The following is a 26,670-nucleotide window of genomic DNA, read 5'->3' as shown; positions in this document are numbered from 1 at the left end:
TGCTTGCCTTTTAATGTTTGTTATTTTTTTTTCTTATTTTGCTCATAAGAAATAGTTAGCAAAACATAAAGGACGAGCACTTGAACTTAATATGCACCTCCACTAACTTTTCTACAAGAACAAAACCAATCAAGTGGTAGCCAAAATGAATGAGATATTGCCATACACTCAGTCTCAATTGTTTTTAATATTGGAGCTTTAATTCAAGCTAGAGTTGATTTTTATCTAATTTGTTAGTTTCAATAGCAAGTGTAGTGAAGTTTAGGAACTTTTTCTCTGTCCCTCTTAGGTATTGTATGGACCTTGAATTTTAGTAAGAAAAAAATCTAGGAGAGAAAATAGAAAAGAAAAAATAGAGACAAATTTGATAAGAGATTTTTTTATATATATTTTTTTAGATATTTACAATTGTTGTAAATTTTAAGAAATTATACTATATTCAAGTATGAATTTTCTAGAAATTATTGATTCAATCCAAACATAAATGGAATTCTTTGATTTCATTTTTTTTTTCCACCTTAATGTATCTCTTGTACATGTTACTTGTCTATAACTATGATTGCTTGGTATGTATTTTTATGTGTTTTTGGTTGAAAATATTCCGTCCATATATTATAACTACTGTACTTCAACATGCCATATAACAAAGGATTGGTTTTCGTAAAAAAAAAAATAAAGAATAAAAAAGAAAGACGGGTACCACCAAAGCATCTCGTTAATAACTAATTTTGGAGAATGACAAATCCAACAAGGACACGTATGAATTAAATATTATTAAGATTGTGAATTACCAAATTCAATGCGCAACAGCTCCAAGTCCTCAGAGCCAAAGTAACTAGATGTACCTATGTCATCCATTTCTATATGGATTTGGGCTGTGTCAATAACCACTCTACATGGTATTAGTTTCTCACCAACAATCAGATAACAATTCTCATATAAACCCTCCTTCGGTGCTAGATTTAACAAACAGGATTTGGGAGTAGACAGTTTATGTTTATTGCAAGTAAATACCTCCCGATTGTTTGCCTTCAATATGAGTCGATGTCGGCGGCCCAAAAGCTCCGACACATATTTCATGTCGCCAACAGCAAGGGCACGGCGGACACGAGTAGACGATACTTGTCCTCTGTCATTTGGATTGCCGGAGTTTATGTTGACGAAGAGTTGATTATTGTCCATAACTGGATTTATAATGTAAGCCCCCATACCATATTCTTCACAAAGCTTTACTAGCTCTGCTGCATCACCGGCAGCTTTATATCCAAACCGGTAATTTTCACCTGTTACAATTAGCTGTCTGTTTTAATGTCTATCAAGACTCTTGATACACACAAAATGGAATGTGAAAGAATCTGCAATAACTCCTCATAAAATTTACCTGCCACAACCCCACGCACACCAAGATCTTTGGCTAACTTCTCAACAAATGCTTTAGGGGAGAGATGTCGAACACTTGAAAATTCAATCCCAAACTCCATAGGGGCCACATTCCCACAATAAGGGGACCAAGAGGAAAACACCCGCTTCCTATCACACTTCGCAACTACGGGAGGCCTGTCCATTTAAATTGGGAAAGAAAAAAAAAGTGAATCAACGAAATCTATTTTTCTTAAAACTTGGAATGTGAATTTTTTATTTTTAATAACGCCACATAATTTGCAATTCAGCAGTATATAGATGATGGTTAAGCATAGTAAAATAAGCCAACTCAACTAAAATTATAATTTCCATTGTGACGCAAAGTGTTGGTGTCTCGACGATAAAAATATAATTCTACTAGACAAAAATATATATAAATATGTATATATATATAAAAAAAATTTTGAAAAAGAGACAGAGGCCATTGTATTAAACTGACCTCCACTCGAATATATTGAGAGCCCTCACTTTTGGCGAAGGAATACCGTGATAACAAAAATAAACACAAACAACAAGCCACCAAACCACCAACAACAGAGCCCCCTTCCCCCCAACACTAAAGCCATAAATTACCTCAATCTCTACAAAGATCCAAAAAAGAAACCCCCTCAAAACACTTGGATCCATACATCCAAGTTGCAATCCAAAATTTGATCTTATCCCAAATAGACTCAACTGAGCTAGAGACACCTTCGAAAATTCTACTATTCTTTCGAGCCATAAGGCCCAAAAAGCCGCAAGCAAGGTACTCTGCCACAAGCGAGACACCTTCTTGCCTCCTTCTAAACGACCAAGAAACAACTGAGAACAAGAAGAGGGCATACACCAAAAGACGCAAAACTCAGCCAACATCTTACCCCAAACCTCCCTAGCAAAATGACACTCCAGGAATAAGTGTCTAGTTGACTCCCCTGCACTCTTACAACAAACAAACCAATTAGGGGATAAGCAATGAAAGTCCTCCTTTGCAAGTTTTCATGAACATTTAATATATTATTGAAGACCGGCCAACCAAACATTTTAACTTTTGAGAAAGAAACACTCTTCCACAAATTCTTGCACTCTTACAGCAAACAAACCAATTAGGGGATAAACAATGAAAGGGTCTCCTCCTTTGTAAGTTTTTATGAACATTTAATATATTATTGAAGACCGGCCAACTAAACATTTTAACTTTTGAGAGAGAAACACTCTTCCACAAATTCTTTGCCCACCTCTCTTTCGGACCCAGATGAGCATAATTTAACCTCCAAAAGGCTGACTTGCAAGAGAACATCTCACTAGTGTGATGAATCCACGCCCTTCTGTCCTCTAAAATTGTCGGCAGAGCAACATTCTCTAACATTTGAAACAGCTAAGCCAAACTAGAGACCTCATTATCAAACAAATTCCTCCTGAAACGCAAATCCCACCCCAGGCCTCCTAAACCTTCCTCACCCCCAGAAACCACCAAATCCTTAATTAGACAGTTATCGACCTTGGATAGCATAAATAGGTCAGGAAATTGATACTTTAAAGGAGCATCGTTAATCCAACCATCCTCCCAAAAACGAATTTGATCCTCCCTCCCAGCCTTGAACCTGACCAGCTGGTTATAATCCTCATGCAGAGACGAAATGTCTTTCCAATGGCCACGAACAGACAGCCTCCCCCCTCTACCAGTATCCCGAAGACCTCCATCGCCCCATACATACTCTTCACCACCCTGTGCCACAAAGCCTTGCTTTCCAAAGGAAACCGCCACAACCATTTCATGAGAAACACCTTGTTCCTCAAATCCAAATTACCAATACCAAGGCCCCCATGACCACGCAATTTACAAACTTCCCTCCAAGAGACAAGGTGGTCGAAACCAGACTCATACGCACCTTCCCAAAGAAAATCTCGCATTAATTTCTCCAAAACCCCCAACTACACCCTTAGGAATACGAAAAAACGACAAATAATAAACCAGAATAGAAGATAAAATCGACTAAATAAGGGTCAACCTGCCACCCCTAGACAGGAAAGCACACTTCCACCCATCCAGGTGTTTGGCACATCTCGAAACAACGGGCTCCCAAAAACCTTTGCAACGACAGGAAGCATCCAAAGGTAACCCCAAATACTTCATAGGCCACTGGCCTGCCTCACACCCGATTTCCTTAGCTCGAAGGTCCACTGTCTCCTCATCTAGATTAATCCCTAACAACTAACCTTTCTGCAAATTAATAGAAAACTCGGAGACAACACTAAAAGCCTTAAGAATATCAAGAAGAACTGACAAAGACTCCTCATCATTAACAAAGAAAATTGTATCATTAGCGAACTGGAGATGACTGACCTCCACTTTATCCTTGCCCACTGTGAAACCTCTAAAAGTTGAAACACTCTTAGCCTTATCCACCACTAAGCCCAAGACATCCACAACCAAAGTAAACAAGAATGGTGAAAGGGAATCCCTTGGCGAAGGCCTCTAGATCCCTTAAATTTCCCCCTTGGTCTCTTATTTGAAAACATAGAGGAGGTAGAAGACAAACACCCCAACATCCATCTCCTCCAAACTTCACCAAATCCTTTCACCCAAGACAAAGTCCAAAAAATCACAATCCACACAATCGTAAGCTTTCGCAAAATCAATTATGAACACCCACCCCGTTATTCCTTTACTCTGATCATCCTCCACTACCTCATTAGCCACCAACATTGTGTCCAAAATCTGCCTACCCTCCACAAATGCTCCTCGAGTCTCTGCTATCGTGTCAGAAAGAACTCCTCGAAGACTACAAGCCAACACTTTCAAGATGATTTTGTACAGACTAGTGACCAAACTAATAGGCCTATAGTCCTGAACCCGAAAACTATCCAACTTCTTAGGAATAAGGCATATATAGGTCTCATTGGCCTTCTGGTGAATAACTCCATCTTTAAAGAAACAATCAAAGACAACCAAAATATCACTTTTGGCAGTGTCCCAATTATCTAGATAAAATGTCATAGAAAACTCATCCGGACCCGGAGCCTTAGACTCATCACAATCAAACACTGACACCTAATTTCCTCAGTGAAAGGCCTCTCAGCGAGAGAAGCCAAAAAAGAAGGAATAGGCTCTCAAGAAATGTCATCCACTCCTTTCCACTTCCTATAGACGGAAGAATATGGCGAAGAATGAAAACCCACAATAGCCTCTTCAATATCAACATCTTTTCCAAGGATAGTTCCATCCTCTTGCTCAATTCTTGATATAAAATTCCTTGCTTTTCGAGTACTAAGAATACTATGAAAAAGCTTGGAATTAGAGTCCCCTTCTTCAGTCCATTGACATTTCAACTTGAGCCAAACACCTCTTTCCTCTTAAAAAACTATGTGCTACCACTCTTTCTTGATCTTACTCCATTCCAAATGGAGTTGACCGTTCCACTGGCCCCCTTCCTCAATTTTGTCAAACTCGAACATCCATCTTTACAAGAATTGTTTAAGCAATGTTCTTGACCCAAAAACCTCCCAACTCCACCCCTTGACTTTTCCTCTAACCAAGGACAACATGTTCATGAAGCCATACCCTGGCCAAACCACCAACTTAGATGAATTGCACCACTTCTGACATAGGACAGGAAAATCCTTATGCTCAAGCCAATAATTGTCAAATTAGAACGGACTTGGACCCCACAAAGGAGGGTTAGAGTCTGGCACAATGGGGCTATGATTTGACACAATACGAACCACCACCTCTTGACGAACAAAGGGATAAAAATATGTCCATAAGGAAGTGAACAAAAATTTATCAAGCCTACAACAAATAAGCCCCTGTCTGAAATTCGACCACGTAAATCGACTAATATGGAGTTTGGGATCTATTAGACTCAGTTCTCTGATCAACGCATCAAATTTCTTCATGCTCATAGTGTTAGACACACTATTAAGTTTCTCATTTCCTCTCCTAACCACATTAAAGTCTCCCCCCACACAGCAGTGATTGCCACAAATGATGCTCAAACCACCTAACTCATCCCAAAAACTATCTTGTTTTCCATAAGCCACAGGAACATATATGCCAGAAAACCACCAAGGATCCTTACCTTCGGCCTCAATACGGACAGAAACCGAAAAATCCCCCTACAGGGAATCTGTAACAGTGACACTCCGAGTATCCCAATCCACTAAGGTACCTCCTGATCTCCCTAAAGCCTGCTAATAAATCCAGGCTCTAAATCTGGACCGTCAAATACTTCCCACAAAATTCCTATCTACTTTAACCTTTTTTACTTCTAGAAGAACGATCAAGTTTGGATTAACCTTACAAATGGTTTCTTGAATTGCCTTCCGCTTTTCTTTGTTACCACTATCCCTCACATTCCACGATAAAATCTCCATGAGCAATTACAACACCACTCACCCTTCTTCTCTCCTTTTTCATAATTGACATTAAACTTCACTTTCCTTAATTCACGGTGGCTATTCTTAGACAGAAAAGAGGAGCTGCCTACCTCTTTCTCCCCTTAATCATTAACCAATAGTGTAATACCCAAAGAGTCCATGACCTTACATAGCCTGGATGAGTCATCTGGCTTGCCTACCTCTTTATTAATATCTTCCCGCCTTGTCCCAGGCTCGCCGCGAGCCTCGGCCCGTTCCACCTCATTTTCTTCATCCCACAACCTTCTAGCATGCACCACAATATCTCCCACTTCCTCCCTATCGGCTTCAAAATCTATGTCCATATCCTCATTTTCAGAACTGCAAGGTTCAAATTGACCATCTACCAAAGGAAAGATAAAATAATCATCTTCCAATTCTTGCTCAATAAACTTAAAACCCTCTCCATGTTCCTCCAATAGAAATGTACTTTCTGCATATGGACTTTTTGGCTTTCGATAATACACTTTCAGACTTGTAGCCGCCTCCTCTGGGTTCGACTCCTCCTCTCCCGAATTTTGGAGTAAAATGCAACATATTCTAAGAGAATTAACCCTCAAATCATTCCAGAAATAAATTTTACCTTTGCAAAAGGCCTCACGATCTTTGGGGCAAACAGCCTAAAGAGAGTTCTGAATTGGGCCCTTAGATACTCGATCATTCCCATTCCACCGAAGGCCCAACTCCATTCCCAAGTGAATTGGATTGAAGAGAGCCCTAAAATAGTGAAAGTCCACTTTAAATGAACAAAGTCCATTCTTCCACTTCAAGGCCCTGCCCAATCTCTACTCTTCAGAATTAAGACCAATCTTGTATTTCAAATTAGGGCACGTGGATTTTTTAAAATCTTCAAAACCGATACATGTGCCTTCCTTATTCCTCTCTTTAGTCGACAATTCTGCTAGTAACTGCTTAAAAATACCCTTTAATGGAGAGCAAAAATCACGGGATCTTATCCCTTTCGATCCGTGACAAATTTCTTGAGGATCCGAACTCAGATTTTGCATAGATTGCGACCGAAACCTTCCCTCGCCATCCGCCGACGTCACCTTAGCCACTGCAAAACTAGTCGCCAACCCTGGCCTCACCTGACAGCCCCACTACCTCTCCACCAATTGTCGGCCCCGCCGCCCCTGAATCACCTTTCGGTCCCTGCAAAATCTTCTTGACCCAAGCACTCCAACCACGGCTACTAGGTTGATTATTCGACTCTCTTAAATTGAATAATCTTATGGAAATAAAGTTACCATCTTCAATGGAAGCAAGAATGAAGCCTCTAGGTTTTCCAACCAATCTCAATCTGGCGACAGACACATCTTTCATCTCTAAGGTCTATTTGTCCACAGCCATCAACCCACCACACAAGTCTCCTATAACCTTAAACACATGAATATTCCATATGTTCAACGATATACCATCCACCCCTATCCAGTTGTGATAGCATCTGATTTTCTTCTCATTCAATTGTTTGCTCCAACTCCAAGGAACAGCAGAAACCTTTGTGTCGTTCGAAATAGTCATCTCCCCTCTAGAAATTAAATTTTGTTTCATGGTTTCAGTAGGACAGCATAGGATAGCTCTATCATCAGACATAAAAGACAATTTAACATGTACTCCTAAGTACTTTTTTATGCCTCCCAGAATAAAATCCTAGGAAGAATGACTTTCAGTTCGAATCAACATCACAGCATGGCCCTTTTTGCACGAAAATCCTTGATTGGCATGTTTCGTTTGGCTATCAACGCATTCGCCCTCACCCTTCTCCAATACCACAGAAGCCCAAGACTTCTTGGAGACCCTGGGCCTATACAGGTTCTCCTCAGTGGGTCCCTTTCCTGTCTTCCAACAATCCCAATGATGGAATTGTTCAACTCCTTCCAACTTGACTCTCATCCCTCATCTAGTATATTAACGCTTCTGACAACATTATTCTTTAGTGTGGAGACTTTGTGGAATATACCTTTGATATTCCTAAAACAATCAATGAACACATCCAGATTGTTGTTTCTGAAAGAACGCTTAAAGCCCTTCTTATTCTCAGTCTTCAAAGACAAAAGCCTCCGAATCTCTACAATCAACTACCTTGCACCATCTAAGGTCAACGAAATCTCAGTTCTTGACAACCTAGTTCTTTCGCATAAACGGACAGCCTCACCATCATTAGAAAGAGTTGAGATAAAAACTGTGTTCTGTTCTGAAACTCCAATAACGTTTGAAAACATTGCTGGAATTGTCAAAATACAAGCCACTATTTCGTCCAATTCCAGGAGGGAAAAGGAGATTTTTATTCCCTTAGAAGCTCTCTTACTTGCCCTCTCGTGACTGTGAGGGCCATGGGAATCCATCTCTCCCCACAGAAAATCATACCTAAGTTTCTGGTTCTTACAATAGCAATTTGGAGATTAAACCGTAATTAAATAATTAAGGGATCAAATGAGCCAAAATTGAAAATTAAGGATCCAACTCAATTCTTTTTCTCAGATAGCCAGACGTCTTGCATCAGTCTTCGTTTGACTCTTCTCTCACAATTTACAACAAATCAGTTGTCCATATCTACAAGATATTGTCTATTTTGGTGTGCAAGATTATATACATATATAATTTATATCAATGGTCTACAAATTAAAATCAAAGGATGCTTTGAATGAATAAAAACCAAGTAGATGTGGCAACATTACCTAGATTCCCATCCCAGAACTTCTGCCATCCCAACAAATGACAAAAGAAATGGTGTTCCAACTTTTGAAGCCTGAACTGCGAGTTCACGCTGGCCAATATGAAGGGCATCAAACTTTCCGAGAGCAACAACTCCACCTGATTTCAGAGAAGTCATAAGTTACAATCCCAAGAAAAAGAATATACCTGCTTAAACATAGTAATAAAACAGACAAACAAAATACATAGATATGCTAATAGACAGGCAACAAAAATGAGCTCCGAACACTTCGGAATGTTGAATGCAAGGAGAAGTTTCCATGCACAGCTTGCTAGAAATAACCACAAGGAGCAACAAACATACAAAGTTATTCAAATTTTCTTACAGCCAAAGCTGAGAAAGGTTAAAAGGGAGCATTTCAAGGGCCACAAGGAGCAACAAACATACAAAGTTATTCAAATTTTCTTACAGCCAAAGCTGAGAAAGGTTAAAAGGGAGCATTTCAAGGGCTGCAAGTAAGAAATTGAGTAATTTTCTGATATTTTATTTCTTCACATTTAACATATATTTATACAAGGCTAGGTTACCCTAATTGTGAAAAAAAGAAACCCTAAAATTAATACAAATAAATCTGTATAATAATTATTTTCCTATCATAGACAATTGCTAGAATATTCTACACTTTACGGAAATAAACTAAAAACAGAAACTTCCTAAAACAATTTGATTTTTTCCAACACTCCCCCTCAAGTTGGCTTGTAGATATTCTCCATAGCCAGCTTGCTACTCAACAAATTAAACTATTTCTTGAACAATCCTTTGTGAAGATATCAGCCACTTGCTCTCCGGTAGGGATATAAGTCATACAAACTGATCCATCTTCCACCTTTTTCATAATGAAGTGTTTATCCACTTCCACATGTTTTGTGCGATCATGAAGAACTGGATTATGAGCAACCAAAATAGCAGCCTTGTTATCACAAACAACCTCATAGGTGATGATGGTGATGTCATCAATTCTCCCAACAATCTTCTTATCCACAGAATCTCACACATACCATGTGCTACAACTCTAAACTATTTTTCGGCACTACTTCTAGCTACCACATTCTGCGCTTTTTACTTCGCCATATTACTAAGTTGCCTCCAATGAATGTGAAATAGCCCAAGGTAGACCTTCTGTCAACTACACTTCCAGCCAATCTACATCTATATAAGCTTCAACTTGTAGATGTCCCCGAGGTCTAAACATAAGGCCTTTCCTAGGTGTTCCTTTTAGGTACCTTAGAATTCTGTAGATTGCCTCGAAATGAAGTGGTCCAGGTGATTGCATAAACTGACTCACCATACTCACTGCGAATGCTATGTCTGGTCGTGTGTGAGATAAATAGATCAGTCTCCCAACTAATCTCTAATAACACTCTCGGTCGTTTACATCTACCAATGGCGCAGGCTGCAACTTCACATTTGGTTTTACTAGAGTTTCAATAGGCTTACACCCTGTAGAAATAATTTGAATTATTACTTAGTATTTTAAAACTAAGGTGTAATTAATGTAAATTAGTTTATACCTAGAACATTCATTTATACTCAACCTATTTAAAGGCTATTCCTTTAAAAGTAAAAATAACAATCAAGAGTTTATTTTTCCACATAGTATCAGAGCTTTAAGAGCTTAAAAATTGAGAATTTTTTCCAAATTTAAGCTTATTTTTCTGCCCTTTCTTCAAAAATTAGGGTTTGGTACTCTTGAGATTCAACCTTAGAAAACTATTTTGGAGTTGTTTTCTCTTCTCACCTCCACCACAGAGAGATTGCTTAGCCTCTGATCAACAAAACCTCGGCGTCCACCTTCCAGATCACCAGCGAATACTGTTCACGCGCAGTACTGTTCACGGAATTTTTTTTTTCTTCCCAGCCAGCACCTTTCCTCTGATTTTCAACAGTTCTGGGCTCTATCAGCTGATTTCTCTGCTGCACCACTTCCCAATCCTCTCCTCATCGTCTCATCATCTTCTTGCAGTTGCTGTTTTTTTGGGTTTGTTCAGTTGTTTTTTTTTCCTTTCTAACCATTGAAAATCGACCATGGTCACTTCCCAACTGATCTCAACACCACTATAATTCCACCATCATTGAAATCTCAAAAACGCTCTCTGAGGTTGTTACCCATCACTTTGAACAGCCTAATCTTCACCACTCAGCTACTAAAAACAATTTTAAAGGGCGCACTATGACTGCTGCTCAGCCTGATACATTCCCTTTCACCACAAATCAGATTGTTCCACTCCATAGGTTGCTCAAGTCAACTTCCGCACCAGATCTGAACTCTCCGGGATTTTTCTCCACTCCAAACACTTCTGCTGCTTTTAATGCTCAAACTTCGCCTTGGATCGTTGACTCTGGCACATCTGACCACATGACTGGTCAATCTCATCAGTTCATTACTTATGGTCCTTGTCCAGTACTAGTAAAATAAAAATTGTTGATGGCTCTCTATCAACTGTTGCTGGTAAAGGTTCTGTTTATCTATCTCCTCTCCTTACTCTTAAAGATGTCCTCCATGTGCCAAATCTATCTTGTAATCTCCTCTCAATTAGCAAACTTACCCTTGATCAAGGTTGTATTTTAAAATTCTCACCCTTACATTGTGATTTCTAGGAATTGTCCTCGAGGAAGACGATTGGAAGTGTGAGAGAATGTAACAGGCTGTACTACTTTGATGTTGACCCTTCATCTGCTCAAGGTAATAAAAGGCTGCATTCTGGTTAAACTGCTTCTAATATTGATATTTTGAGATGGCATTATCGATTAGGACATCCTAGTTTTCCCTATCTGAAACATCTGTTTCCTAGTCTATTTAAAAACAAACACTTGAACATGTTCCAATGTGAAGTGTGTCAATTTGCAAAACATACTCGAAGTGTTTTTCGTTCTCGCCCCTATTAGGCATCTCATCCTTTCACTCTCATTCATAGTGACATGCAGGGGCCATCCAAGGTTACAAATATCTCTAATACTCACTGGTTTATATCCTTTATAGATGATCATACTCGTTTAACTTGGGTGTTTCTTTTAAAAGACAAATCTGATGTCGCTGCCACCTTCAAAAAATTTCATTCAATGATTAAAAATCAATTTCAAGCTAATCTCCAAGTTCTGCACACTAATAATGGTACAGAATATTTTAATTCCATCTTAGGTGATTATCTTATCTCTAATAGCATTGTCCATCAAAGTTCATGTGTTCATACTCCCCAACAAAATGGGATTGCTGAAAGAAAAAATCGACATTTGTTAGAAATTGCTAGGGCTCTCATGTTTACTACTACTATTCCTAAGATTTTTTTGGGAAAAGCTATTTTGATAGCAGCTTATTTAATCAATAGAATGACTTCTCGTGTCTTACACTATCAAACTCCAATATCTTCTCTTCTTAAGATTTATCCTCAGATTCACCTACTCTCAGATATTCCACTAAAAATGTTTAGTTGTACAGCCTATGTTCATGTTTTAGGACCTAATCATACCAAACTTGATCCTCATTTTCAAAAGTGTATTTTCCTTGAGTATTCTTCCACCAAAAAGGGCTACAAACATTACAACCCTCTCACTCGTCACCTTAGTGTCTCATCAGATGTCACATTCAATGAAGAGCAACCTTTTTATACCAACACTTCGCTTCAGGGAGGGTTTGTTACGAATACTCACTGCTGGGATACCTGTTTACCAATGATAGGACCTGAATTCAGTCCACCCATTGAATCTAATCCACCAACTAAGTCTAGTCCACCAATTGAGTCTAACTCTGTGCTAAATTCTGAACAAAACATTTTTGACATGGAAAAGACAGACCAAATAAATTCAGAAAAAGAGTTGTTGGTTTATACTAGACGACGGGACAAACATCAAGTAATACCGCCAGCTACGGATCTCGTCTCCCATGAGTCTGAACCAGTGACAAATCCCAATGTAAGTGATTCTTTGAGTCCAATTTCATTTGATTCTAATCCTAGTTCGAGTGTGATAGAATCAGATCTGCCCATTGCAAAAAGGAAGGGAGTGAGGAATTGTACTTTACATCCTATATCTAAGTATGTGTGCTACAACAGACTCACCAAAATTCAGAGCCTTTGCTGCCAAAATTGAGACAATTATTCCAAAGAATATTGATGAAGCCTTGTCCATTCCTGAGTGGAAGAAAGCGGTTGAAGAAGAAATAGGGGTGTTGCAAAAAAATGCTACTTGGAAAATAGTAGCTAAGCCAAAAGACAAACATGTTGCAGGATGCAAGTGGATATTCACATTGAAATACAAAGCTGATGGTACTATAGAAAGATACAAGGCGGGACTGGTTGCAAAGGGGTTCACTCAAACTTATGGGATGGACTACACAGAAACATTTGCACCAGTGGAAAAACTAAACACAATAAGAATTTTCCTATCAATAGCTGCTAATCTTGATTGGCCATTGCAGCAACTTGATATTAAGAACGCCTTTCTAAACAGAAATTTAGAAGAAGAGGTCTATATGAAGATTCCTCCTGGTCTCGAAAGAAAATATGGAAAAGAAACAGCATGTCACTTAAAGAAATCTCTCAATGACTTGAAACAATCACCACGAGCATGGTTTGAGAGGTTCAATCAAGTGATCAAGAAACATGGGTACAAACAAGGTCAAAGAGATCTAGCCCAAGCAAAAAACCAAGAACCAAGCAAGCAAGGGATACTTTCTGGGGTAAAAGATCTTGGTCAGATGAGATACTTTCTGGGTATGGAGTTTGCAAGAACCAAGCAAGGGATTTCAGGCTCTCAACGTAAGTATGTTATTGATCTATTCAAAGAGACTGATATGCTCAGATGTAAACCAGCAACAACCCCAGTGGAACCCAAAGGGAAGTCCAAGAAAAAAGAAAAGGAGAAACCTGTAAACAAAGGGATGTATCAACGACTAGTGGGAAAATTGATCTATTTATCTCACACTAGACCTAACATTGCCTTTGTAGTTAGCTTGGTCAGTCAGTATATGCACAGCCCTTTTGAAGAACACTTGGAGGCAATTTACATGATATTACGGTATCTAAAGAAGACACCTGGAAAAGGTCTACTGTTCAGAAAAAAGGAGAAAGACGCATAGAAGCTTTCACTGATGCAGACTGGACAGATTCAATTGAGGACAGAAGATCAACATCTGGATATTGTACCAAGGTATGGGGAAACCTTGTTACTTGGAGAAGCAAGAAACAACCTGTTGTTGCAAGAAGCAGTGTTGAAGTTGAGCTTAGAGCTCTTGCTCAAGGAGTATGTGAATTGATCTGGATCAAACGAGTTCTTGAAGAACTACAACTTCAAAGAGTGAATCCTTTGAAACTATACAGTGACAATAAATCAGCTATTAATATAGCACACAATCCGGTTCATCATGATAGAACCAAACATGTGGAGGTGGACCGTCATTTCATAAAAGAAAAAATTGAAGAAAAAGAACTGTGTCGTTTATGTGCCAAGCAAACAACAAGCTGTTGATTTGATAACAAAAGGATTATCAAAAGAAAGCTTTGATGAGCAAGTGTGCAAGCTGGGCATGTGGGACTTGTACGCACCAGCTTGAGGGAGGGTGTAGAAATAATTTGAATTATTACTCAGTATTTTACAGCTAAGGTGTAATTAATGTAAATTAGTTTATACCTAGAATATTCCTTTGTACTCGACCTATTTAAAGGCTATTCCTTTAGAAGTAAAAATAACAATCAAGTGTTTATTTTTCTACCTAACATACCTGTCTCCTTGAGTAAATCAAGAACATACTTACATTGACTTACGAAAACACCTTCCTTGGATCTAGCAAACTCCATTCCGAGGAAGTACTTCAGCGTTCCCAAGTCTTTTATCTCAAATTCTTCAGCAAGTCTTCTTTTTAACTTTTCTAGCTCGCCATGATCACTCCCAGTTAACACAATATCATCCACATACACAATTAAAATGGCTAGTTTACCTTCTTCTAAGTGTTTATAAAACATCGTGTGATCAGCTTGACCTTGAGTGTATCCATGGCGTTTTATCACCCTACCAAAGCGCTCAAACCACGCTCTAAGAGATTGTTTGAATCCATATAAAGACTTCTTTAGTTTACTCACTTTCCCAACTCCAAAACTCTTCTCAAATCCAAGTGAAGGACTCATGAATACTTCCTCTTCTAGGTCTCCATTAAAGAAGGCATTTTTCACATCTAACTAGTATAAAGGCCATCCTGAATTAAAAGCAAGAGATAGTAGCACTCTGATGGAATTTATTTTTGCTACAGGTGCAAATGTCTCTTAGTAGTCAATCCCATAGGTTTGAGTAAAACCTTTTGCAACCAGTCTAGCTTTATATCTTTCAACACTTCCATCAGCTTTACTCTTTATTGTAAAGACCCATTTACATCCTACAACCTTCTTTCCTTGTGGTAACTCTACAATCTCCCAAGTATCATTCTTCTTCAAGGCATTTATCTCTTCAAACACTGCTAACTTCCAACTCGGATCCACCAATGCTTCTTGTATATTTCTAGGCACAACAAGATATGAAATATTAGTGGTAAATGCTCTATAATTTTTGGGCAGACGGTTGTAAGAAATGTATTTGGCTATAGGGTATTTGGAGCAGGTCCAAATTCCTTTTCTTAGGGCAATTGGAAGGTTAAGATCTAATTCAGGGGTTGTTTCTAAGACGGGTTCAAGTCCAGATCTTTCAGTGTTGGAATTAACTAGTAACGGCAGATTTGGTTCAGACAAATTTGGAGACAAGGTAGGAGAATTACCTGGTATTGTTGGAGGACCATCGCTCAGGGCTTCAGTTGGAACATGTGCTTGAATGATTTGGTGGTCTTTACTTCTTTTAGTAGCATTTTTTCTAGAATAAACCACAGGCTCAAGATTTGTACGATTTTTAATTAATCGTAGTATTTCTTTTTCTGATAGAGCAATTTCAAATTCATGCTCAGTAGGCTGAGTCTCTTTAGAAGGAATAGGAATATCAAGAATAACATTGGGTAAAGGGTCAATTTCCCAAAAATTTGATTCCACTGATTTCTCCCCCTGAGTTGAATTTTTGGTAAAATACTGAGTATCTTCTAAGTAACATCCATAGATGTATAAAACTGTTTGGTAACAGGGTTAAAACATTTATAACCCCATTTATTAGAAGGATATCCTAGGAAGACGCAACTTTCGGCTCTAGGTTCAAGCTTAGACCTAGATATTTTAGGGATGTGCACATAAGCGGTGTAACCAAAGATTTTCAGAGGTAAGTCTAAATAAATTCTTGAACCTGGAAAATTTGTTTTCAAGCATTCTAAGGGAGTAATGTACTGCAAAACACGAGTAGGCATCCTATTAATAAGATAAGAAGCAGTGAGAACAGCGTCTCCCCACAGATATTTAGCAATGTTCATATAAAATATCATAGCCCTATCTACTTCTAGCAAATGTTTATTTTTACGTTCAGCCAAACCATTTTGTTTAGGAGTATCGAGACAAGTGGATTGATGTAAAATCCATTTTTCTATTAAAAAAACTGCCTAAGATTTTATTAAAATATTCAGTCCCATTATTAGATCTTAGAATACTCATTTTGGTTTGAAATTGGGTTTCAATCAAAGTAAAAGTCATGAAAAATTTGTGCTACTTCGGATTTATCTTTCAGTAAATAAACCCAAAAAAGACGAGTATAGTCGTCAATAAAAGTAACCAACCATTTTTTACCAGAAAGAGTAGTAACCTTAGAAAGTCCCCAAACATCACTATGAAAAAGATAAAATGGTTGTGTAAGATGATAAAATTTGGGAATATAAGAGTTACGGTGGCTCTTGGCCAATAAACAACTACTAACACAATGAAAAGATAAAGGATTCGATTTTTTGAATAATCCAGGAAACAAATGTTTTAAGTAAGAGAAACTAGGATGGCTTAATCTATAGTGTCAAATCATTATTTGATCATAAACAGAAAAAGAACTAATACCACTAAGTCCTTGAAATTTTTTATTACTAGATAAAATATTCCCAAAATAATAGAAGCCATTAATCATCCTAGCACTGCCAATCATCTTCCTCAAGTCCAGGTCTTGAAAAATGCAATGAGATTCATAGAAAACTCAGAACAATTAGAATTTCTACATAATTTGCTAACAAATAAAAAATTACAATGAAGTTGAGGAACATGGAGAACAGATTTAAGATCTATTCCCTCAGATAATGTAACTAAGCATTTTCCTGAAACAGGTGAGAAACTACCAATAGCAATCCTAACTTTTCAGTACCAGGACATGGATGATAGGATTTAAATAATTTAGGTGAATTGGTCATATCGTCAGAAGCTCTAGAATCAATGATCCCAGAGTGGCTGGTGTAAAATAACAGTTGAGAGCATAAATTTCAGTACCTGTATGTGCCACAGCAGCAACAGAAATACCAGAAGATTGTGGGTTGGACTTTAGCAGCGCCTGAAGATGCTCCATCTGCTATTTGGTGAAGGGGCTTGTCTCGGTCTCATTGGTTGTAGGAGTTCCACGTCCTGCCTTGTCAGCCTTGCTCTTCCAATTGGCTGGTTTCCCATGAATCTTCCATCAAGTCTCACGGATATGGCATGGCTTATTACAGAAATCACACCTGACCCTTGGCTTCTCATCAGATCTTTGTGAACCAGTCCTACTATAACCTCCTGAAGATGCCAAGGACGATCCTTCAATAGTAGTTCCAGCAACCCTTTTTCCTAGCGTAACATTCCTTCTGCTCTCTTCTCGTCTAACCTCCGAAAAAACTTCACTAATGGAAGGCAGAGGTTGCCTACCAATAATCCTCCCCCTTACTTCATCAAACTCAACAGCCAAGAACTTTTAAATCCTATTATCCTCAACAGTCTTCTTATGGTGACGACCATCCTCAGCAGATTTCCACTCATAAGTGTCAAACAAATCTAGATCCTGCCATATTCTTTTCAACAAAGTAAAGTATTTAGTAATATTATCCTCACCTTGTTTTACATTACCGAGTTTGAGATTCAACTCAAAGATTTGAGATTGATTCCCTAAATCAGAGTACATCTCGGTCACATTATCCCATAGTTCTTTGGCAGTTGGGTAACACATGTAATTCGAGCTAATCTCTTCCATAGAATTGACCGGCCAAGTCATAACCATAGAATTCTCTGCATCCCATGTAGCAAACTCTGGATCATCCTCCTTAGGAGCCACCTTCTCGCCAGGTAAGTACCCATCTTTCCACGTCCTCTCATATACATCTGAATCGATTAAGACCATCTCAAAAAATTATCACCATTAAGTCTAATGGTGGTAATTTGAACAGGGTGAGATTCAGAGGTGATTTTAGGGTTTTCGAAAGTGTTAGGAGTGACAGTGGCATTGGCTGGGGTGGTGTCGGATTCAATGGAGATTTCAGCCATTGTGAAGGTAAGGGGAGAGAGGGTTAGCTCTGATACCAAGTCAGAAACTGGGTAATTTTCTAATATTTTATTTCTTCACATTTAACATATATTTATACAAGGCTAGGTTAACCTAATTGTGAAAGAAAGAAACCCTAAAATTAATACAAAGAAATTTGTATAATAACTATTTTCCTATCATAGACAATTGCTAGAATATTCTACACTTTACAGCAAATAAACTAAAAACAGAAACTTCCTAAAATAGTTTGATTTTTTCCAACATAGTCCAATAAAGCTAACATACAGAATATAAGAAGCCATTCATTATAACAATCTACACTCCATCAAATACAGATCGTATGAAGTGCTCAATATAATATATATATATATATATATTGTCAGTTCAACAAACATTAATATCAACAAATTCTTTTCCAAAAAAATTTGTAATAACATTTGCATTTCTTCATGTAAAGAAAGACTGAAGAAAAGAAGGCTTGCATTAAAGAATTTATCATTATACTCACATCTTTCAGGAAATATAACAAAATGTGCAGAATTCAAATTTTCCATGTCCCATGGATAAACAAAAGGTGAGACTTATTGAAAATCATTCTAATTACATGGGCACATAAACTTAAAAGTATGACAAAAAATTTATTAAACTTGCCAGTGATTTTTTTTCCTTCTGGGGGAGGGAGTAGTAGTTTCTTTAGACTTGTTTAGCAGTTCTAACTTTTAATCGCCTACAATTTTAAATGATCTTGATTGCCAGTCAGTTGTTTTTGCTACTAACATGTTTGACTTGGACTTTACTAAAAGGCATCACAAAATTCTTAATTTACTAACTCAATGATGCCAAAAATAAAACAGAATACATAAGCATTTGGTCTTTACTCTCTTGTTGAATATTCTAGGCTGTTCTGAACTAGAAGAGCTTTGTTCACATATAATGAGTGCCTAATTATTATGCGGACAATGCTTAAGTTAAGACAATGGCATAGCATCAAAATTCCATTGCAGAGTTCATCCTTCTGTTAGACCACCATTGACTTATGTCTATGCTAGGAGGGGTAAGGGCAGAAAGAATGACAGGTCAGCAGATAGTAGGAGAGAGGAGAGTTAGTTAGAAGGGATTTTGTATTGTGTAAGGGGAACACGGTAGAATTGATAAGCCTTAGTATAAATAGAGGAGAGAAGTAGAGCAGAGTGTGCATTCTTTTACTGAGAAATCAGATTGTATTTGGAGAGAACCCAGCTCTCGAATTCTGGGAATTTTCAATGAAAAGGCTGTTGAGTTCATTTTGAGCTCAGTTACTAATTCCTTACTGTTAATTACTAGCAATATCTTACCAAGTGGTATCAGAGTCCAGATCCACTATGGGACCTAAGCCGAATTTTCAAATAGAATTGGTGGAGGAGAAGATCGAGGAAGTTCACTCGGAGCTTCGGCAGGAGGTGTCAGAAATTCGAGCACAGATGCAACACTTTCCGCAAGAATTGGAAGCATTACGCGCTGATACACAGAGGATCCCAGAATTGGAAAAGAAGGTAGAGTACTTGATTACCCATATCACTCAGCTGTTGCAATCTTCAAATCGTATGGGAGATGTTGGTCCGAGTGCGGCGGAGGATCGACATGGGAAGGCAGTTGAAGGAGATAGTTTGTCATCGCATCAACCGATGGGTCCTCCGTCGGCGACGCATCCACCACAAGCACCTTCATCGAGCTATCCGACACCGCCATTGGAGCCACACACAGCTCGGGATTTCAGGCCGCCGCGGATGGAGCTACCCTTGTTCTCGGGTGAGAACCCAGATGGCTGGGTATTTCGCGTGGAGCGTTACTTCTTGCTAAATCATCTCACAGAAGCTCACATGTTGGAGCCAGCGATTATCGGGTTGGAAGGGGATGCACTCACGTGGTTCCCGTGGGAACATTCAAGGCGCCCAATCACTTCATGGGCTCTGCTGAAACATTTGCTGATGGTGCGATTCCGATCGGTTCCGGTGGGGTCGACGACGGAGGAGGTCTTATCCGCCAAGCAGGAGACGACGGTGAGAGCTTACCGAATTCAGTGGGAAGCACTGGCGTCGAGGGTGGTCGGAGTTCCAGAGCACGTTCTGGAGGGCAGTTTCATCAAGGGAGTGAAAGAGGAGATCAAGGGCCCTTTACACGTGCTGCAGCCAGCGGGCCTGGCCCAAATCATGGACACGGCCCAAAGGATTGAAGAGGGTCATCACTTGACTGGATTGGGCTTTCACCACAAAGGGGGCATGGCTAGGGCTGCCCCAAGCCCAATCGTGATACCAAGGTTCACACCCTAGCCCTCTTCGACGAGGAGTTCGCACACCATCTTCTCCGCGGCTCAAACCAACCAACAGCAAGGACAGGACATACGACGGGAACCCAAACAAACCCCTCGATAATGCGACGATTGACGGAAGCCGAATATCTAGACAAGAAGAATCGTGGAGTTTGTTTTCGTTGTGATAAGAAGTTTCACAGAGGGCATGTGTGCGAACAGAAGGCACTCCATGTCATGTTGGTTGCCGATGACTTAGAAGGGTTCGAAAGCCAAGAATCAGCCGCGTCCAGCCCAGAATCCGGTGAAGAAACATTGCAAGAGGAGCAACTAGCGATGCTGTCCCTGAATTCTTTAGTTGGAATATCATCAGCCCATACAATGAAAATATCAGGCACCATAGCCAAGCATCCAGTCACGGTGCTCATTGATAGCGGAGCCACACATAATTTTGTGTCGAAGGAGTTGGCTCAGGCGGTTCATCTACCGATTACAGCAACAAACGCTTATGGAGTATTGCTAGGAACAGGAGGCCGAGTGCGTACAGAGGGCATTTGTACGAACGTGGAGCTGGATTTAGCTTCGTTACTGGTAGTTACAGATTTCTTGCCTTTGGACTTGGGGGGTGCTGATGCAATTTTGGGCATTCAATGGCTGAGTACGCTGGGCAATATGCAGGTAAACTGGCGAACAATGGTGATGAAATTCGAAGTAGGGGGGTCGTGGGTAACATTACAGGGGGACCCCAGTTTGTGCAAATCACAAATCTCCCTGAAAGCCTTGATTCACTCGGTTCAACAAGAAGGACAAGGATACTGGATTCAGTTTGGGGCATTGGCAGCCAATACCGAGAATATGTCTACAACTACGTTGTCCGAAGTTGAGGATATATTACAGAAACATGATTCAGTTTTCCACATGCCAAGAGGGTTGCCTCCTCCGCGTTCTCATGCGCACCATATCACGATGAAGGAGGGGTCGGGTCCTATATCGGTTAGACCGTACCGATATGCACAGATACAAAAGGATGAAATAGAAAAGTTGTTGACTGAAATGTTACAGGCAGGATTAGAACGGCCCAGCACGAGCCCTTTTTCGAGCCCGGTCCTCCTCGTCAAAAAGAAAGACGGCAGCTGGAGATTTTGTGTTGATTATAGAGCCTTGAACCGCGAGACGGTCGCTGACAAATTCCCTATTCCAGTGATAGACGAGTTATTAGATGAACTCTATGGGGCGAAGGTCTTTTCGAAATTGGACCTTAAATCCGGATATCACCAAATAAGAGTGGCAGCAAAAGATATAGAAAAGACGGCTTTTCGGACACACGAGGGGCACTACGAATTTTTGGTAATGCCGTTCGGCCTAACCAATGCTCCAGCCACGTTTCAAGCCTTGATGAACGACGTCTTTCGTGAGTTTTTGAGAAAATTCGTGTTAGTTTTTTTTACGATATACTCATTTATAGCACATCACTGGAGCTTCACTTACAGCACCTAGATTTAGTCTTAAGTCGCCTCAGCTAGCATCGACTTTATGCAAACAAAAAGAAGTGTTTGTTTGCGCAGTCAAAATTGGAATATTTGGGCCATATTGTCTTGGCGGAAGGAGTTTCAGCAGACCCGCTGAAACTGGCAGCAATGTCACGGTGGCCAGCGCCGAAAAATCTGAAGGAATTAAGGGGTTTTCTCGGCCTTACCGGCTATTATAGGAAGTTTGTAAGGGGCTATGGGCAGTTGGCAAGACCATTAACGGACCAGTTAAAGAAAGATGCATTTGGCTGGAGTAAGGAAGCACAAGACGCGTTCCTCGCATTGAAGAGATCCATGTGTGAAGTCCTTGTTTTGGCTCTGCCAAATTTCGCAGCCCCGTTTGTGGTGGAAACGGACGCCTCAGGTACAGGTATTGGGGCTATATTGATGCAACAGTAGCGCCCTATAGCATATTTCAGCAAAGCACTTTCTCCTCGGGCTCGCTGTAAATCAGTATATGAGCGGGAGCTCATGGCAATTGTGTTAGCTATACAAAAATGGCGCCCTTACTTGTTGGGTCGCCAATTTATTGTTCGGACAGATCAACGGAGTTTACGTTACTTACTTGAGCAGCGAATGGTAGCAACGGAGCACCAAAAGTGGCTGACGAAATTACTGGGTTATGATTTTCAGGTACAATACAGACCGGGCCTTGAAAACAAGGCTGCCGATGCGTTATCAAGGGTACCTCAGGTGGTGGAGTGCCAAGCATTGTCGTTCCCCAACATGATTTCAATTTTGGATTTGAAGCACCATGTAGCCACTGATCCTAATCTGTCCAAGATTATTCAGAAACTTCAGGCAGGAGAAACTTGCGCCAGGTACTCTTTTACTAAGGATTGTCTGAAGTTTAAAGGGCGGCTGGTTATTCCTTCTTCGTCACCATTTATACCATTATTACTACAGGAGTATCATTGCAGTAATGTGGGAGGTCACGCAGGGGCATTTCGTACATTTCAGCGAGTAGCCGCTGATTTATATTGGCACGGGATGAGGGGAGATATACAGAAATTCGTCGCTGAATGTCACATATGCCAGCAGTGTAAGTATTTGGCCCAATCGCCTGCCGGATTGCTACAGCCACTCCCAATACCGAACCAAGTATGGGATGATATGTCAATGGATTTTATAGAGGGTCTTCCACTATCTAATGGGTTTGACTCAATTCTTGTGGTGGTGGATCGCTTATCAAAGTATGGGCATTTTGTTCCTCTTCGGCACCCTTACACAACCGCTACGGTCGCTGCAGTTTTCGTCAAGGAGGTGGTCAAGTTACACGGTATTCCACGGTCCATTGTCTCGGATAGGGATAAAAAATTTCTTAGCCTTTTTTGGAAGGAACTATTCAAGTTACAAGGGACAATGCTCAAGCATAGCTCAGCCTACCATCCACAAACGGATGGCCAGACCAAGGTACTTAATAGGTGCTTGGAGACATACTTACGCTGCTTTGTAAGCTCTAAGCCGTCGCAGTGGGTCAAATGGTTAGCTTGGGCAGAGTACTGGTACAATACGTCTTATCATTCGGCAGCAGGAATGACACCATTCAAAGCGTTGTACCACCGAGATCCACCACCATTAATTTGGTTAGAAGGTAACCAAACTATGGTGTCCACTGTAGAAAAAAATCTGCAAGCGCGTGATGAAGTTTTGGACCTGCTGAAGATGAACTTGCACCGTGCCCAGCAAAAGATGAAGTTTCAGGCTGACAAGAAGAGACGGGACATCGAATATGCAGTTGGTAATAAGGTCTATGTGAAGCTTAAACCATATAGACAGCAGACATTGGCAAAGCGTAAGAACCAGAAGTTGGGACCTTTGTTTTTTGGCCCGTACCAGATTCTGTCCAAGATAGTCATGACAGCTTACAAGCTGCAACTACCAGCTGAGGCGAAGATACACCCTGTTTTTCATGTGTCTATGCTCAGACCAGCTTTGGGGCCGCACCAATCAACTACCACCTTGCCCAAGAAACTGACAGCAGAACTGGAGTGGCTCCTCGAACCAGAAGCGCTGCTGGATATGAGACCAGGAACACATAATGAACAGCCGCAAGTGTTGATCAAATGGCTGCATCTACCTGAGTTTGAATCTACTTGGGAGGATTTAGCAACGGTTCAGGAGCAGTTTCCAGACTTCCACCTTGAGGACAAGGTGCGTCTTTGGGCCGGGGTAATGTTAGACCACCATTGACTTATGTCTATGCTAGGAGGGGTAAGGGCAGAAAGAATGACAGGTCAGCAGATAGTAGGAGTGAGGAGAGTTAGTTAGAAGGGATTTTGTATTGTGTAAGGGGAACACGGTAGAATTGATAAGCCTTAGTATAAATAGAAGAGAGAAGTAGAGCAGAGTGTGCATTCTTTTACTGAGAAATCAGATTGTATTTGGAGAGAACCCAGCTGTCGAATTCTGGGTATTTTCAATGAAATGGCTGTTGAGGAGTTCATTTTGAGCTCAGTTACTAATTCCTTACTGTTAATTACTAGCAATATCTTACCACCTTCTCATACACAGGAAATTTCATGGCATGAGGCACATCCCAGCCGAATTCATAGAGAGATTCTAGCATCTTAGCACAATACAAGTTATCAATAACTTAAATCTTATGCTATGTTGCTTACAACTGCCTGTATATCAACTAATATCATTTTATGCAATTAATCTGCATCTAATACACAGATTAAATTCTTTTTCCTGTATAGTTTTTAGGCTTGTAGCACAGTTTATAAAACAACCAATCAAAATATAAAATTCTTATTGACATCACCAAAAAAAAAGTTCTAAAACAGCATTTTCTAATGCATTTAAGAGAGAAAAAAAATAAACATTCCTACATGACAATGGTAATTATTTTAATGATTATAAACACAAATTAAATTATTGCAATTCATCAATCATCATAAATGAAAATCTAACAAAGAAGGCACGCCAAAACATAGTTTTAGAAATAGGAATAATGAATTTTTGTACCCATAAAAGTATTACATTCGGCATACCAAGAGAAATCTAAACAAACTTTGTAATCGTCATCCCACAGACACTGAATTTTCTAAGGCTTTCTTTTTGTAGCAAAATCAATATTGAAAAATAAGGTAATACACTTACTGAACTATAGAAAGAGATATAACCATGTAAAAGGATATATGAACGAGAATAAAACTATATGACAGGGGCCCTTGCATGATTACCATTAGGAACAGAAATAAGCATGTTATACTTCTACAGTAATGATTCACCATATACTTTACATCAAAAGGTAATGCAAAATGCATATGAAAATGAAAAGAGGAAAAAAAGAACCTGCCACTGAGGACAATCCTTCAGAAGGAACCTCACCACGATCAACTTCTTGTTGGCTTCTGTGGAGAAAAGAAAAAGAATCAGATGTTTAACAAAATACAACACAAATGCCCTCAAAAAAAAGTGTGGGTACATATAAACACACAGATACCAGTAATTTATAGATATGCAAGACACTTCCACAGAAAATCAGTTGGGCATTCATCTTAAATCAATGCCAAGCATCTAATTCAATAAATTCTCGAGCTTTTCATGTTTTATCAGCAAGCAAAAATTTGAATACTGTCAAGTTACTCCAATATCAACTTTTCATTACTTTCTCACAGAATCCCAATAATCTAACCGAACAAATTAGTGCAACATTTATAAGTCCGTGTAGTGCTCTCCACAATTCTCATAGAAACCAAAAGAGGGCAATTTAGAATACTCAAAATAAAGGGCTTAACAACAATAATTTTGAAACTCTCATCATTATTCTTTTGCCTTAACAATATTTCCCGGCATCCAAACGAATTGAAACCGAAAAAGAAATAAAGGTACGAAGTAAAACCTGAAACAGGTTGAGAGAAGAGGAACCTCACTGGGAGATTTAGAGTAGATGAGTGAAGAAGAAATCATCCTCTGCTGAATTCGTTTCCGAAAAGTGTTAAGGGGAGAAGAGCGGGACAGGCGGTGGGCTATTGTGGAACTGTAAAACCCAAAGCTAAGGTCACACTCGCGTAGGTGCAGAGAGACACGAGAGCAGCCGCCGCCGCCGCCGCTAGCCAACATTGCGGTGGAACAACTCGGCAGAGGTTGAATTGAACCAAAAATGGGTTTAGCCAAAAACCCACTTTGGCGTACTTGGTTGTTAGGCATATGTGTGGTACTTTCGGCCACATCATATTCAAATTGCATGCACTCAAATATATTTACTAGGGGTCCGTTTGAACCATTGGACTAGACCAAGGAATTCATGTTTGCACAATTTATAAGGTATCCTACACTTTCACTAGTCTCTTATGTAAGGGACTATATTAACCGATGGTGGGTTATTTTAGTCCCAAACCATACAAGTTGTTTTTTTATAATTAATTTTTTAATATATATATATATAAAAAATAAATGATAAAAAAATTAATTTTAAAAATAATAATTTTTGTTTTAAAAAAAATTAATAATAATAAATTTTGTCTGCCATCAAATTATATTGAGATACTTTTATGAAAAAAAATTCTTGTCTATTGTAATTGCTTTTTATAACATTTAAATTAAAAATGTGAAAATTAAATTATATATACCATTAACATTTTTCTTAAATATTATTTAATTTTAAGAATTATTATTTTTTATTGAAAATTATTTAATTTATTTAATTTATTAAATATTTTATACTATTTCTTTTAATAAAATTATAAATTTATCAAAAAAATTATTTTATTTTTTATTTAGTCCTACACTGCACCAAACACAGTATAGTACTAAGATAATTTAGTCCAGTCCAGTACAGTCCACTCCTAACTAATAATCAAGTCCAGTCCTGCATTCCAAACGAGCCCTTAAGATTAGTCATCTCACTTATTTTGCCCCTATTAACAAAGGGCGTCCCAAAATTTGTTTGCCACCGAAAAAATTATAATGCAATTTTTTTTAGATAGCAA

At 39.2% G+C, this 26,670-nt stretch overlaps 1 protein-coding gene across 2 annotated transcripts; it reads right to left on the bottom strand.

The window, feature by feature from the left end:
• Positions 1-758: 758 nt before the first annotated feature.
• On the bottom strand, positions 759-25,922 carry LOC133818877 (FAD synthetase 2, chloroplastic-like). 2 transcript variants are annotated; one of them, XM_062251981.1, is made up of 5 exons: positions 25,581-25,922; positions 25,031-25,086; positions 8,496-8,631; positions 1,382-1,557; positions 759-1,283 (listed from the first exon to the last, which is right to left on the bottom strand). In XM_062251981.1, the coding sequence occupies exons 1-5, from the start codon at positions 25,886-25,888 to the stop codon at positions 775-777; spliced, it is 1,185 nt and encodes a 394-aa protein (XP_062107965.1). In that variant the 5' UTR covers positions 25,889-25,922; the 3' UTR covers positions 759-774. The 2 variants fall into 2 exon arrangements, with proteins under 2 accessions (XP_062107965.1, XP_062107964.1); XM_062251980.1 differs by having other exon boundaries at positions 25,031-25,089; positions 25,581-25,920.
• Between the last annotated feature and the right edge of the window lie 748 nt (positions 25,923-26,670).

The sequence above is a fragment of the Humulus lupulus genome, chromosome 2 (assembly GCF_963169125.1).
Source record: "Humulus lupulus chromosome 2, drHumLupu1.1, whole genome shotgun sequence".
Taxonomy (NCBI): Eukaryota; Viridiplantae; Streptophyta; class Magnoliopsida; order Rosales; family Cannabaceae; genus Humulus; species Humulus lupulus.
This window is presented reverse-complemented; position numbering and strand designations above follow the sequence as displayed.